The 15285-nt window shown below is 46.7% G+C and overlaps 1 protein-coding gene across 5 annotated transcripts in view; it reads left to right on the top strand.

Moving 5' to 3' along the window:
* The window catches only part of LOC137309330 (divergent protein kinase domain 1B-like), a 128983-nt gene extending 114254 nt beyond the window's left edge, over nt 1–14729 (top strand). For 4 of the 5 annotated variants that reach the window (XM_067977586.1, XM_067977584.1, XM_067977585.1 and 1 more), the window contains 4 exons: nt 3965–4099; nt 4802–4909; nt 8126–8302; nt 12136–14729. In XM_067977586.1, coding sequence (XP_067833687.1) covers nt 4004–4099; nt 4802–4909; nt 8126–8302; nt 12136–12948 — 1194 coding nt within the window. In that variant the 5' untranslated portion in view covers nt 3965–4003 and the 3' untranslated portion in view covers nt 12949–14729. The remainder of the gene's footprint in view (nt 1–3964; nt 4100–4801; nt 4910–8125; nt 8303–12135) is intronic. The other variant, XM_067977583.1, reaches the window with a different exon arrangement.
* The last annotated feature ends 556 nt before the right edge of the window (nt 14730–15285 follow it).

Below are 15285 nucleotides of genomic sequence, written 5' to 3'. Positions count from 1 at the left end.
AACCAAGCCCAGTCGACCCTGCAAAGTCCTCCTCACTAACATCTGGGGACTTGTGCCGAAATTGGGAGAGCTGTCCCACAGACTAGTCAAGCAACAGCCTGACATAGCCATACTCACAGAATCATACCTTTCAGCCAACGTCCCAGACTCTTCCATCACCATCCCTGGGTATGTCCTGTCCCATCGGCAGGACAGACCCACCAGAGGTGGCGGTACAGTGATATACAGTCAGGAGGGAGTGGCCCTGGAAGTCCTCAACATTGACTCTGGACCCCATGACATCTCATGGCATCAGGTCAAACATGGGCAAGGAAACCTCCTGCTGATTACCACCTACCGCCCTCCCTCAGTTGATGAATCAGTCCTCCTCCATGTTGAGCACCATTTGGAGGAAGCACTGAGGGGAGCAAGGGCACAAAACGTACATCTGGGTGGGGGACTTCAATGTCCATCACCAAGAGTGGCTCGGTAGCACCACTACTGACCGAGCTGGCCGAGTCCTGAAGGACATAGCTGCCAGACTGGGTCTGCGGAGGGTGGTGAGCGAACCAACACGAGGGAAAAACTTACTTGACCTCGTGCTCACCAATCTACCTGTCGTAGATGCATCTGTCCATGACAGTATTGGTAGGAGTGACCACCGCACAGTCCTCGTGGATATGAAGTCCCGTCTTCGCACTGAGGACACCATCCAACATGTTGTGTGGCACTACCACCGTGCTAAATGGGATAGATTCAGAACAGATCTAGCAGCTCAAAACTGGGCACCTATGAGGCACTGTGGGCCAGCAGCAGCAGCAGAATTGTATTCCAGCACAATCTGTAACCTCATGGCCTGGCATATTCCTCACTGCCATTACCAACAAGCCAGGGGATCAACCCTGGTTCAATGAGGAGTGTAGAAGAGCATGCCAGGGGCAGCACCAGGCGTACCTCAAAATGAGGTGCCAACCTGGTGAAGCGACAACTCAGGATTACATGCATGCTAAACAGCGGAAGCAACATGCTATAGACAGAGCTAAGCGATTCCACAACCAGCGGATCAGATCAAAGCTCTGCAGTCCTGCCACATCCAGTCATGAATGGTGATGGACAATGAAACAACTATCGGGTGGAGGAGGCTCTACAAACATCTACCCTTCCTCAATGATGGCGGAGTCCAGCACGTGAGTGCAAAAGACAAGTCTGAAGCGTTTGCAACCATCTTCAGCCAGAGTGCCGAGTGGATGATCCATCTCGGCCTCCTCCCGATATCCCCACCATCACATCTACTTTCAATCATCAGCAAAGTGATGGAAGGTGTCGTCGACAGTGCTATCAAGTGGCACTTACCAATAACCTGCTCACCGATGCTCAGTTTGGGTTCCGCCAGGACCACTCGGCTCCAGACCTCATTACAGCCTTGGTCCAAACATGGACAAAAGAGCTGAATTCCAGAGGTGAGGTGAGAGCGACTGCCCTTGACATCAAGGCAGCATTTGACTGAGTGTGGCACCAAGGAGCCCTAGTAAAATTGAAGTCATTGGGAATCAGAGGGAAAACTCTCCCATGGCTGGAGTCATACCTAGCACAAAGGAAGATGGTAGTGGTTGTTGGAGGCCCCAGGACATTGCTGCAAGAGTTCCTCAGGGCAGTGTCCTAGGACCAGCCATCTTCATCTGCTTCATCAATGACCTTCCCTCCATCATAAGGTCAGAAATGGGGATGTTCACTGATGATTGCACAGTGTTCAGTTCCATTCGCAATCCCTCAAATATTGAAGCAGTCCGAGCCCACATGCAGCAAGACCTGGACAACATCCAGGCTTGGGCTCATAAGTGGCAAGTAACATTCACGCCAGATAAGTGCCAGGCAATGACCATCTCCAACAAGAGAGAGTCTAACCACCTCCCCTTGACATTCAATGGCATTACCATCGCCGAATCCCCCACCATCAACATCCTGGAGGTCACCATTGACCAGAAACTGAACTGGACCAGCCATATAAATACTGTGGCTACGAGAGCAGGTCAGAGGCTGGGTATTCCGCGGCGAGTGACTCACCTCCTGACTCCCCAAAGCCTTTCCACCATCTACAAGGCACAAGTCAGGAGTGTGATGGAATACTCTCCACTTGCTCGGATGAGTGCAGCTCCAACAACACTCAAGAAGCTCGACACCATCCAAGATTAAGCAGCCTGCTTGATTGGCACCCCATCCACCACCCTAAACATTCACTCCCTTCACCACCAGCGCACAGTGGCTGCAGTGTGTACCATCCACAGGATGCCCTACAGCAACTCGCCAAGGCTTCTTCAACAGCACCTCCCAAACCCTCGACCTCTACCACCTAGAAGGACAAGAGCAGCAGGCACATGGGAACAACACCACCTGCACATTCCCTTTCAAGTCACACATCATCCTGACTTGGAAATATATCGCCGTTCCTTCATCGTCGCTGGGTCAAAATCCTGGAACTCCCTTCCTAACAGCACTGTGGGAGAACCGTCACCACATGGACTGCAGTGGTTCAAGAAGGCGGCTCACCACCACCTTCTCAAGGGCAATTAGGGATGGGCAATAAATGCTGGCCTCGCCAGCGATGCCCACATCCCATGAACGAATAAAAAAAAGTCAGGAGTGTGATGGAATACTCTCCACTTGCCTGGATGAGTGCAGCTCCAACCACACTCAAGAAGTTCGACACCATCGAGGACAAAGCAGCCCGCTTGATTGGCACCCCATCCACCACCCTAAACATTCACTCCCTTCACCACCGGCGCACCGTAGCTGCAGTGTGTACCATCTACAAGATGCACTGCAGCAACTCGCCAAGGCTTCTTCGACAGCACCTCCCAAACCTGTGACCTCTACCACCTAGAAGGACAAGGGCAGAAGGCACATGGGAACACCACCACCTGCACGTTCCCCTCCAAGTCACACACCATCCCGACTTGGAAATATATCGCTGTCCCTTCATCGTCGCTGGGTCAAAATCCTGGAACTCCCTACCCAACAGCACTGGGAGAACCTTCACCACATGGACTGCAGTGGTTCAAGAAGGCGGCTCACCACCACCTTCTCAAGGGCAATTAGGGATGGGCAATAAATGCCGGCCTCGCCAGCGACGCCCACATCCCATGAACGAATTAAAAATAAACTCCCAACCCCCACTGGATACATGTAACTCCCCATCTCCACTGGATACATGTAACCCCCCCCCCCACACCCACTGGCTACATGTAACCCACCCCCACTGGATACATGTAACGCCCCCACCCCCACTGGATACAGGTAACTCCCTACCCTCACTGCATATATGTAACCCCCCTCCCCCTCTCCTCAAAGTCCTTGGGAACATGGGAACAGAAACACCATTTCCATCCATTGGGCTACATACCTCCACCCTGCTCACCTGTACACAATTCAGCAGCCTCGTTTATCACAGAATCGTAGAAAGGTTACAGCATGGAAGGACGCCATTTGGCCCATTGAGACCGCATCGGCTTTATGCAAGATCAATCCAGCTAGTCCCATTCCCCCGCCCTATCCCCATAGCCCTGCAAATTTTTTCCTTTCAAGTACTTATCCAGTTCCCTTTTGAAGGCCATGATTGAATCTGCCTCCACCACCCCCTCGGGCAGTGCATTCCAGATCCTAACCACTCACTGTGTAAAAAAGTTTTTCCTCATGTCACCTTTGGTTCTTTTGCCAATCACCTTAAATCTATGTCCTCTGGTTCTTGACCCTTCCACCAATGGGAACAGTTACACTCTATCTATTCTGTCTAGACCTAGCAGTTGCCATCATGAAGTTTACAACATTCTCGGCTTCCAGTGTCTCCCTGGTTGGTGATTCCACCTGTTCCCTATCCCCCGCCCGTGTCTATGGTATTCATCCAGGCTACAGCAATGGAGACACCGTCTGTGCAATGAGCTTTTGTGCTTCAAATTCTCGACTAAAAGTGTTTGTGTATATTTGCTAGAAGCGTCTCCCTGGTGTTAAGGTGAAGTACCTGTTCTTGATGTGGTTGGCGATCCTGCTGGGAAGCTGGGTGCTTTACGTGCATTACTCGTCCTACTCCGAACTGTGCCAAGGGCACATCTGCCAAATGATAATTGTAAGTATTAAGAGTTTGGACATTTAGCCTTTTTCAGTTAGTTTGCCTTCTGAGACTGAGGTACTAGCCCAGGGGCCATTGTTGAATCATTAAACAAATCATTTAATTTAAACATAAATCAATAAGTGAGTGAAGCATAACAAGCAGAACTATTAAAAAAAAATCAGCCAGGACTCTTGCTCCTGATTGACACCCAGTAACCTCTTTTGTAAAGTGTGAAGTGTCAATGCTACAGTTCCCTTCAGGACTACATAAAAGCTATCTATAATTAAACAACATCACAAGTAAAAGTGAATCATGAGAAAAAGGTGTTGCTAAAATCCTTTAATTTCACATAACTTACTGTAGCCCTGAGATTCCATTTAAAAGGCTTCCCTCTTAATTGGTTAATTCAATGGAGCAAAGCAACGAAACTTAGCCCCCTAATCTCAGAAATGGGACTGATTCTACTGGTGACTCTTCTCAGACAAACTGCAGGTGAGAAGAGGCAGGAGGGAAAATATCAACTTTAGAAATTATCCTAATCAAGAGAAACTGATAGGATTTTAGGCCCTGATCCCCATCATTGTTCGGATTAAGTTGTGAAAGAAATGGTTCATTCCCTCGTGTGATGTATCAAACATCTGGCATGTTCCTTTTTGTTGATCTGGACAGCAATTATTTAACATACTGTAACCTGCAGAGTTTGACATTTTTTTTCAGTGTGATCGCTATAAGAAAGGAATTATTTCTGGCTCCGCATGCAAGGATCTCTGTGAGGAAAACACACTGCTCTTCCAACAATGTCTGTCATCAAACCCCATGCACCAGGTACTCGATTCGTTGGTGAGACCAAAATCACAGCTTGTACAATAGTTCCCACATCGCACTTTAGAGCTGTTCCAGGGACAATGAGGCAGATGTTTAGGTACAGATGCAATAACTGGGTAGCACACAGGCTGTAACCAACATTTACCAAACAAAGTCCCAATTCAGGTTAAACTTGTGGAGTATGAAAGATGAGACTAGGCTTAGAACTTGGGCTTTCCCCAACCCACGTTCAAGATCCAGGGTGGAGCTGTGATGCCATCTCCCAAAACAAAAACTCTCGGAGTAAAATAGGCACCTGAAATTCTGGGCTATGGATTCAAGCTTAGACAAGAAAAGTTGAACACACAGTTAACTTCTTCATTCAGAGGCCGGTGAACAGCCTGTCAAGAGAGGCTAGGAAAGCCGGGGATGTTGATGCAAATAGGAATTTTGGAGGGTGTGAGATAATATGAGGTATGGATTCTGTCACCATTGAGACCAATCCGATAGATATTAGAATTTGGATTTTTTTCAATACTTTTTACTTATGCTCAACATAAAAATCCACTTACATACGCTGCCAAACATTGGGGTCAGCTCTGTTATGAACAATCCAGTAGAGTATTCACTGAAAATATCTGCAGGCTCTAGATCTCTCTTAAACGAACAGAAAAAAACCAAGCTGCCAGACTGTATAGCACAGGCTAAAAACTATGAATTGTGTTCATTAAGAAGTACGATGATACAGAAGCAAAATAGATCAGCGAATTAGACAGCAATACGTTACTGAAATTTTACCAGTACTTTAACTAGTTCTCTCAGTCCAATATAATGAGTTATGTCAGTAACTTAGAGTCCTTTATCAGAATTATAGTTAAGTTTCAGAATTACATAATCATGGATGCTTTGAGTTCAGGTCACTGCTGCAATGTGCAACTAAATGGTGGAATCATGTAAAGTCAAGCAATTGCTAACATTTATTACTAGTCGGCACTATCCTGGAGATAGAGCTGGGAATCAAACATCAGAGCAAAGACACAGGAGATGGTTTGTATGTCATGCTGATTGTCAATAACAAACAGAGTCTGCTCTAAGCAGGAGATGCTATTTCTGACACCGTGTCACCCAGCCACTGTTCAAAAACAAAGCGTATTTTTGATAGTGCATCTATTGGAGGTAACATAGGTAGCTCCTCCCACAGGGTGACCTTACATATATTAACATATCACAAGGCTCAGGTACCTGACCAACCTGAGCATGATGAGGGGCCACAAACAAAAGGCATTCTTCTCGCCCTCCAGTTCCAGGCCGAACCCAGCTTGTGTTTTCTCCTTCACAGAGACAACAGAAATCTCTTGGAAAACAATTAGCAAAACCTCAACATTAGGCATGGCTACAAATTACTGCAATAATAAATAATATTGGATGGTTAATGATGTGCTGCCAGATAGATGTGTTCTATCCTGATCCTGTGCTTCTCAAGACATTAGGATATATCAGGAGGGGGAGATTGTTAAGTATATCTAGAGTTGAATCATGGTAACCATGGCTCTGTTTTGAGTTTCTTAGGGAGTCAGAAAGGAATCTTTTAGAGAATTTTTCTGAAATTGGTTAATTTCCCTGTCCTGAGAGTAGCATTAACAACTTGCATCTATATAGCGCCTTTAATGTAGTAAAACACCCCAAGACGCTTCACAGGAGCAATTACCAATCAAAAATTTAAACCAAGCCACATAGAGATATTAGGACAGGTGACCAAAAGCTTGGTCAAAGAAGAAGGTTTTAAAGAAGAAGAGGTAGAGAGGCGGAGAGATTTAGGGAGGGAATTCCAGAGCTTAGGGCCCAGGCAGCTGAAGGCACGGCCGCCAATGGTGGAGCGATTAAAATCGGGGATGCGCAAGAGGCAAGAATTGGAGAAGTGCAGAGATCCTAGGGCTGGAGGGAGGTTATAGAGATAGGGAGGGGCGAGGCCATGGAGGCATTTGAAAATAAGGATAAGAATTTTAAAATCAAGGCGTCCCTAGACCGGGAGCCAATGTAGATCACGAGCACAAAGGTGATGGGTGAATGGGACTTGGTGCGAGTTAGGATATGGACAGCAGAGTTTTGGATGAACTCAAATTTACAAAGGGTACAAGGTGGGAGGCCGACCAGGAGAGCATTGGAATAGTTGATTCTAGGTGAAAGATTAAGATGACAGAACTTGCATTTATACACCACATATGTCCTCAGGATTTGCCAAAGCTCTTCACAATCAATGAATTATTTTGAAGTGCAGTCAATGTTGTTACATAGGCAAACACAGCAACCAAAGTGTGCAATGCAAGGTCCCATAAACAGCGAATGTGATGAAAGATCTGTGTTTACTGGTGTTAGTTGAAGGATTGCTGAGGTCAGAACACTAAGTTGTCCAGACTTGTCTTTGACTAGTGCCATGGGATCATTCACATCCACCAGGACAGGTAAACAGCAAGGGGTGGTGGGGGGGGGGGGTTTGGATCATTGTCTTATGCGAAAGATGTCACTTCTGACAAATTCAATTGTGCTGCACTGAAGTGTCAGCTTAGATTCTGGAGTGGGACTCGAACCCAGGATCTTCTGACTCAGAGGCAAGAGTGCCACTGCCACAAGCACTTTGGGAGAGAGGTACATGAGATTGGATCGTCCAGTGTGTTGGGTGAGCACGGATGGATCTGATGGTCATTTCTTGCCTACATTTTTTGTAAATATGTACCTGCACCATTACTTGTGTACAAGTTTCAGAAAATAACATTTTGGATACAGTATGTGAGTAATTTAAGACATGACGTGATGAGTGTAACAGGCTCGGGAGGGACAGGTGACTTTGGACCTATGGTTCCCAAAGCTCTCCCCCACTCGGGGTTTTCCTTGCCTCATGTCTGGGTCTGTTGTAGACTCATTGATAGAGATCGATTGCTATGATTAGTCAACAATCTATTATCATTGTATCATGTGACTACAAGGATGGTAGAAGGAGAACTAGATGGACCGTGATCTTTTTTTCATCTGGCAATTCCTATGGTCACAGGAGCTGGCATTGAGAAACCCACACTGATCCGATACATACAGAGAGTAGCCTACATGTACCATACTCTATATAGGCTAAAAGACTGTATTAATGAGAAAACGCAAAGGGACGAGCTAGAGAGGAAGTTAAGCACACTGATCAAACAGCTGTAGATCATTGTGTAACTTTGCCCTGTTTTATCCCCACAGGTTTATGGGGGCGTCTGGAGGAATAAGGAAGTCATTATTAAGTGTGGGATAGAGGAAGCCTTCAGAGCAGATCTAAGCCCTGACACTATACCTCGGAGGGAATTAGTGCTGTTTGACAAACCAACCAGGGGCACCTCGATGGATGAGTTCAAGGAGATGCTGCTCACATTCCTGAAGGTTAGTTTAAAAGAATTTCCATCTAAGTGGCTCTGACTCCAGGATTCAAAATCTAATCTGACAGATTGCTCTCTGTCTCACCCACTGCTACTGGCCAGTCTGGTCTGCCATGAACGGGAGCCAATCACTGTGCCTAACAATCTCCAAACCAGGCTCCTGAGAAATCCACATGGGCAGAGTTTTTCTTCATCAGATATGGGATGCACAGAGCCCTCCCACCAAATGCAGAATGCTAGGCACAGGTTGGCAAGATCCACATCTTAGGGAGCTCCAGGCTTGTGCAGGAGTATGATTGGACTTTAACCACCTCAAACCAGGCAGTCTACCAGTAAAGAGCATGGGCAAGTTTCCTGCGGTTTATCCAGCCAGGACCACTCTACATGTTAGAGCATTGGTTTTCTGGAGCTGTGTGGAAAGATCTCTGGCTCCCACTGACCCATTACTAGGCCCCGTTAGCTGATTCATTATGAAATGGCCTGGATTATTGCAGACCTGCCCAGCTGAGGCAGCAAACCACTGGATCGGCCACATAGAGTTGACTCAATTCCATTCTTCCATCGCCAGACGAATCTCGCCATAAGCCCAGAGAGATCCTGCTTCCCTCCACTCAAGGAGCATAGTCACCAGGTATCCATCAGATCAGGCACTCATGGGTTGGAGTTCTCTCGAAGTACAAGGGACTCCTCAGAAGTGAGGATCACACCTCACCCTAAAATGAATGGATGCAGCTTAGCCATCCTCCCAATCACAGCACAGGCACACACCAGACCCCATTAAATGGTGAGTCCAGGAACAGCCGCTCGCCCCTCTGCAACCCAATGATGGTAGGTACCCAACCCTGAATATTACAGCCAGCGTTCTCGTATCCGACCTCCAGATAATTCTATCCAGTAAATGCCATCCCTTTCCCCCTGAATACCTCCCTCCCCTTGAACATAAGAAATAGGAGCAGGAGTAGGCCACATGGCCCCCCGAGCCTGCTCCACTGTTCAATCAGATCATGGCTAATCTTCAACCTCAACTCCACTTTCCTGTCTGATCCCCATATCCCTTGATTCCCCAAGAGTCCAGAAATCTGTCTATCTCAACCATTAATATACTCAACGACTCAGCATCCACAGCCTCCTGGGGAGGAGAATTCCAAAGATTCACAAACCTCTGAGTGAAGAAATTCCTCCTCATCGCAGTCTTAAATAGCCAGCCCCTCATCCTACGACTATGTCCCCTAGTTCCAGACTCTCCAGCCAGGGGAAACAACCTCTCAGCATCTACCCTGTAAAGCCCCCTCAGAATCTTACATGTTTCAATGAGATCACCTCTCATTCTTCTAAACTCCAGAGAGTATAGGCCCATTCTACTCAATCTCTCCTCATAGGACAATCCTCTCATCCCAGGAATCAATCTAGTGAACCATCGCTGCACTGCCTCTAAGGCAAGTATATCCTTCCTTAGATAAGGAGATCAAAACTGTACGCAGTATAGAAAGTACAGGACTGACATAAAAAAGGAAATAAGGAAAGCAAAGAGAGGGCATGAAAAAATATTAGCTAGTAAGATTAAAGAAAACCCAAAGATGTTTTATCAGTGCATTAAGAACAAGAGGATAGCTAAGGAAAAGGCGGGACTTATCAGGGATGATGAGGGTAACTTGTGTGTAGAAGCGGAGGATGTGGGTAGGGTTTTAAATGAATATTTTGTCTCCGTATTCACAAGGGAAAGGGATGATCCGGACGTAGTAGTTAAAGAGGAGAGGTGTGTAATATTGGATAAGGTAAACATAATGAGAGGGGAAGTACTAGAGGGACTGGAATCCTTGAAAGTTGATAAGTCACCAGGGCCGGATGGATTGTTTCCTAGGCTATTGAAGGAAGCCAGGGAGGAAATAGCGGATGCTCTGAGGATCATTTTCCAATCCTTACTAGATACAGGGGAGGTACCGGAGGACTGGAAGACTGCAAACGTAGTACCATTGTTTAAAAAGGGTACGAGGGAAAGGCCGAACAATTATAGGCCGGTCAGTCTTACCTCGGTGGTGGGCAAACTATTAGAATCAATACTGAGAGATAGGATAAACTGTCACTTGGAAAGGCATGGTTTAATCAGGGATAGTCAGCATGGATTTATTCAGGGAAGGTCATGCCTTATAAATCTGATTGAATTCTTTGAGGAAGTGACAAGGAGGATTGATGAGGGTAATGCGTAAATCTACGTGGATTTTTGTGAGGCATTTGACAAGGTCCCACATGGCAGACTGGTCAGAAAGGTAAAAGCCCATGGGATGCAGGGAAATGTGGCGAATTGGATCCAAAATTGGCTCAGTAACAGGAAACAAAGGGTAAAAGTCGATGGATGTCTTTGCGAATGGAAATCCGTTTCCGGTGGCGTGCCACAGGGCTCAGTGTTGGGTCCCTTGCTGTTTGTGGTATATATTAATGATTTGGACTTGAATGGAGGGGGCATGATTGGCAAATTTGCAGACGACACAAAAACTGGCCGTGTAGTTGATGGTGAAGAGGATAGCTGTAGACTCCAAGAAGATATCAATGGGCTGGTGGAGTGGGCGGAAAAGTGCCAAATGGAGTTCAACCCGGAGAAGTGTGAGGTAATGCACTTAGGGAGGGCAAACATTAAAAGGGAATACGCAGTAAACGGGAATATATTGAGAGGGGTAGAGGAAGTGAGAGACCTTGGAGTGCATGTGCACAGGTCCCTGAAGGTGGCAGTACAGGTAGATAAGGTTGTGAAGAAGGCATACGGAATGCTCTCCGTTATTAGCCCAGGTATAGAATACAAAAGCAGGGATATAATGATGGAACTGTATAAAACGCTGGTAAGGCCACAGCTGGAGAATTGTGCGCAGTTCTGGTCACCATATTACAGGAAGGATGTAATTGCTCTGGAGAGAGTGCAGAGAAGATTTACAAGAATGTTGCCAGGGCTTGAAAATTGCAGCTACAAGGAGAGATTGGATAGGCTGGGGTTGTTTTCCTTGGAGCAGAGGAGGTTGAGGGGAGACTTGATTGAGGTGTATAAAATTATGAGGGGCCTGGATAGAGTAGACAGGAAGTACCTGTTTCCCCTAGCGGAGAGTTCAAGAACTGGAGGACGTAGATTTAAGCTGATTGGCGGAAGGACTAGAGGGGACATGAGGAAAAACTTTTTTACCCAGAGGGTGGTGGGTGTATGGAATTCCCAACCGAATTGATGGTAGAGGCAGGGACCCTCAACTCCTTTTTAAAAAAGTACCTGGACCTGCACCTAAAGTGCTGTAAGCTGCGGGGCTACGGACCGGGTGCTGGAAGGTGGGATTAGAATGGGCGCCTGGTTGTTCTTCGAGTCGGCACGGACACGATGGGCCGAATGGCCCCCTTCCGTGCTGTATCTTTTCTCTGGTTCTATGGTTCTACTCCTGATGAGGTCTCACCAAAGCTCTGTACAATTGTAGTAAGCTCCTACCCCCCTGAACTCCGCCTCCTCCTCAAGCCCTCCTCCCCCTGAACCCCCCCTCCTCCAGCCCAAGAACTGCCCAGTGAGGATTCTGGTTTTGTGTTGCTCTTTCTTGCAGCTGGGCGATGGAGATCAGAAGCTGATTAGCTGAGGGACCTTCCCAGACTCATACAACAGGATTCTAATTTCTGCTAAAGTTCATTCAATGTTCATTATTCTGCATTAAGATTCTTAAATATTCTCCAGTTAGTAACCTCCTATATTGATGTATTCATCCAGATGTTTTATAGAAATGTAAAATTCAGTTTAATGCTGTAAACTGGCCTTAGACTGTAAGTGTCCTAGATTCAGGATTCCATCACTTACAATGCTCTCACTTTTTTCAGTCTAGTCTTGGAGATCAGCGATCACTTGGGAATCTTGTCAGCAGAATAATCAGCATGGCAGATATCAACCAGGACAAGAAGATCTCCTTAGCAGAAGCAAAGTCTATCTGGGCCTTGCTTCAGCTCACTGAGTTTTTATTGATTGTTTCTCTACACGAGAAGGACCACATTCCGAAGCTGCTGGGCTACTGTGGAGACTTGTACATCACTGAGAAGATCCCGTACCACTCACTGTACAGTGTCAAGGTGCCTCGTTTCCTCGAAGCAATTTTGCCCTCAATCGTACATAAAAGCCTGAATCGCTGGTTTGCCCCAGCTTGGCCACATAGAGCAAAAATCACCATTGGCCTGTTGGAATTTGTAGAGGAGATTTTCCACGGCACTTATGGCAGTTTTTACATCTGCGACACCGACCCACGTAACATTGGCTATAATGAGAACTATGATTTTAAAATGGTTAACTTCAGGAAGGTGATGACAGAAATGACTCTTAAAGGATTCTATAAAGGGCGCCATTGTGAACACAACACAGACTGCACACATGGGAAAGATTGCACAGCCACTTGTGACAAACTAGTAAAGCAATGCAACGCTGAACTCATACAACCAAATCTGGCCAAGATTTGTGGCTTATTACAAGAGTATCTGTTGTATGGGGCACCCACAGATTTCAGAGATGAACTACAGAAACACCTCCAGATCTGCAAGACATTGAGCGGTTTGGCGACTCAGATGGAGGTACATCATTCACTGGTGTTAAACAACATCAAAACCCTACTTTGGAAAGAGATCTCAAACACGAAATATTCGTAAAGGGTCAGAGATTCTTTGTACGCAATTGTGTTATATTTGAAGGATCTTGGCTAATGTAATTTATGAATTAGTACCAACTGTGCAAAAACCTCAAGTAAAGTTCTAGGCAAGTAGCTCTAAGTAGTAGTCAGTCAAATTAAAACAACCTTCAGGTATCTTGTCCAACTCAAAGCCTAATATAGTACAAAGGTTGCAAACATTATTAGAGGTGAAATATAGCAATCATATAACAAAAAACATCCCTTTTCACTTGCTTGTCAGTTTTTCCTGGGTATTACAGAACAGTCCCTCTGATATCTGCTTACTGTGTTGCAGACTCAACCATCAAACAGAACCTCGTCCAATGAATGAGACCCAGTAACATCGTCATTCTCCAGAAACACCTTCATCCTCCAGAAACAACTTCATCCTCCAGAAACACCTTCATTCTCCAGAAACACCTTCATCCTCCAGAAACACCTTCATCCTCCAGAAACACCTTCATCCTCCAGAAACACCTTCATCCTCCAGTTACACTCTCATTCTCCAGAAACACCTTCATCCTCCAGAAACACCTTCATCCTCCAGAAACACCTTCATCCTCCAGAAACAACTTCATCCTCCAGAAACACCTTCATCCTCCAGAAACACCTTCATCCTCCAGAAACACCTTCATCCTCCAGAAACACCTTCATCCTCCAGTTACACCTTCATCCTCCAGAAACACCTTCATCCTCCAGTTACACTCTCATTCTCCAGTAACTCCTGGATGTTACAAATTTTTAGGGGATGCCAGAGCGTGCAGGACTGGAAAAAATCATCACTCCATGTCGGCGATCGCAAAATGCAAACAATCGCCTCCTACGCACTGACGCTTACCCCCCGACCTCTCCTACACCCCCCGACCTCTCCTACACCCCCCGACCTCTCCTACACCCCCCCGACCTCTCCTACACCCCCGACCTCTGACGCCTACACCCCCCGACCTCTCCTACACCCCCCCGACCTCTCCTACACCCCCCGACCTCTCCTACATCCCCTGACCTCTGACGCTTACACCCCTCTCCTACACCCCCCGACCTCTCCTACACCCCCCCGACCTCTCCTACACCCCCCGACCTCTCCTACACCCCCCGACCTCTCCTACACCCCCCGACCTCTCCTACACCCCCCGACCTCTCCTACACCCCCCGACCTCTCCTACACCCCCCGACCTCTCCTACACCCCCCCGACCTCTCCTACACCCCCCGACCTCTCCTACACCCCCCGACCTCTCCTACACCCCCCGACCTCTCCTACACCCCCCGACCTCTCCTACACCCCCCGACCTCTCCTACACCCCCCGACCTCTCCTACACTGTTTCCTACACCTCTCCTACACTCTCTCTCTTACACCCCTGAATCAATCGCTTTCTTCTAATTGATTGCAGTTCCCTCCTTAAGCCCCCATCACTAGCTGCCTCTATATTCTCCCTGGACAATCTGTTCCACACTTTCACTACTAACTGTGAAGTAGTTACATTGAAACTATCTGTTCATGTTCAATCTTCCAAGCTTCGGTCCATGTCCCAGTTCCAATGTTTGTGGGTATGTCATTTTTCAGACTGTTCTTGAATATAGAATCATAGAAAGGTTACAGAATGGAAGGAGGCCATTCGGCCCATTGAGTCCGTGCCGGGCCCATGCAAAAGCAATCCAGCTAGTCCCACTCCCCCGCCCTTTCCCCATAGCCCTGCAAATTTCTTCCTTTCAAGTACTTATCCAGTTCCCCTTTGAAGGCCATGATTGAATCTGCCTCCACCACCCCCTCGGGCAGTGCATTCCAAATCCTAACCACTTGCCGTGTAAAAAAAAGTTTTCCTCATGTCACCTTTGGTCCCAGTATGGAACACTTCCTGCTGACTAACCAAGTCCAAACTCCCACAATCGAGGTTGAACTTTGTCCTGCTGAGCTGGGTTTCAAATGCCATTTATTGAGATTCTGCTTTACAAAATGAGAATCCACCTTTACAATCAGACCTCAGAATAGATCCTCTTGGACAATATGGGAAATACCATTTTAGTTTAAATCTTCTCTTGGACAAGTTCTCCCTCAGAACACAGAACTTAGTCTGTGAGTGACTACACATTAACATCCTTTAAACAAAGGGAAAAAATACAAAGAATTCAACAAACCATCTCAAAGGGAACCACAAATATTTATATATTAACCAATCTCCTATGGCACTGCTCATTGAATCAGAAGATACAGTTAATATTCTATTGGCGTAAAACAGTGTGACAGAAAGTATTACAGGAAACTTGACATCTGCACAATCGGCAGGACGTAGATCATCGAATCATACCATACAGCCCAT

The sequence above is a fragment of the Heptranchias perlo genome, unplaced genomic scaffold (assembly GCF_035084215.1).
Source record: "Heptranchias perlo isolate sHepPer1 unplaced genomic scaffold, sHepPer1.hap1 HAP1_SCAFFOLD_162, whole genome shotgun sequence".
Classification (NCBI taxonomy): Eukaryota; Metazoa; Chordata; class Chondrichthyes; order Hexanchiformes; family Hexanchidae; genus Heptranchias; species Heptranchias perlo.
This window is presented reverse-complemented; position numbering and strand designations above follow the sequence as displayed.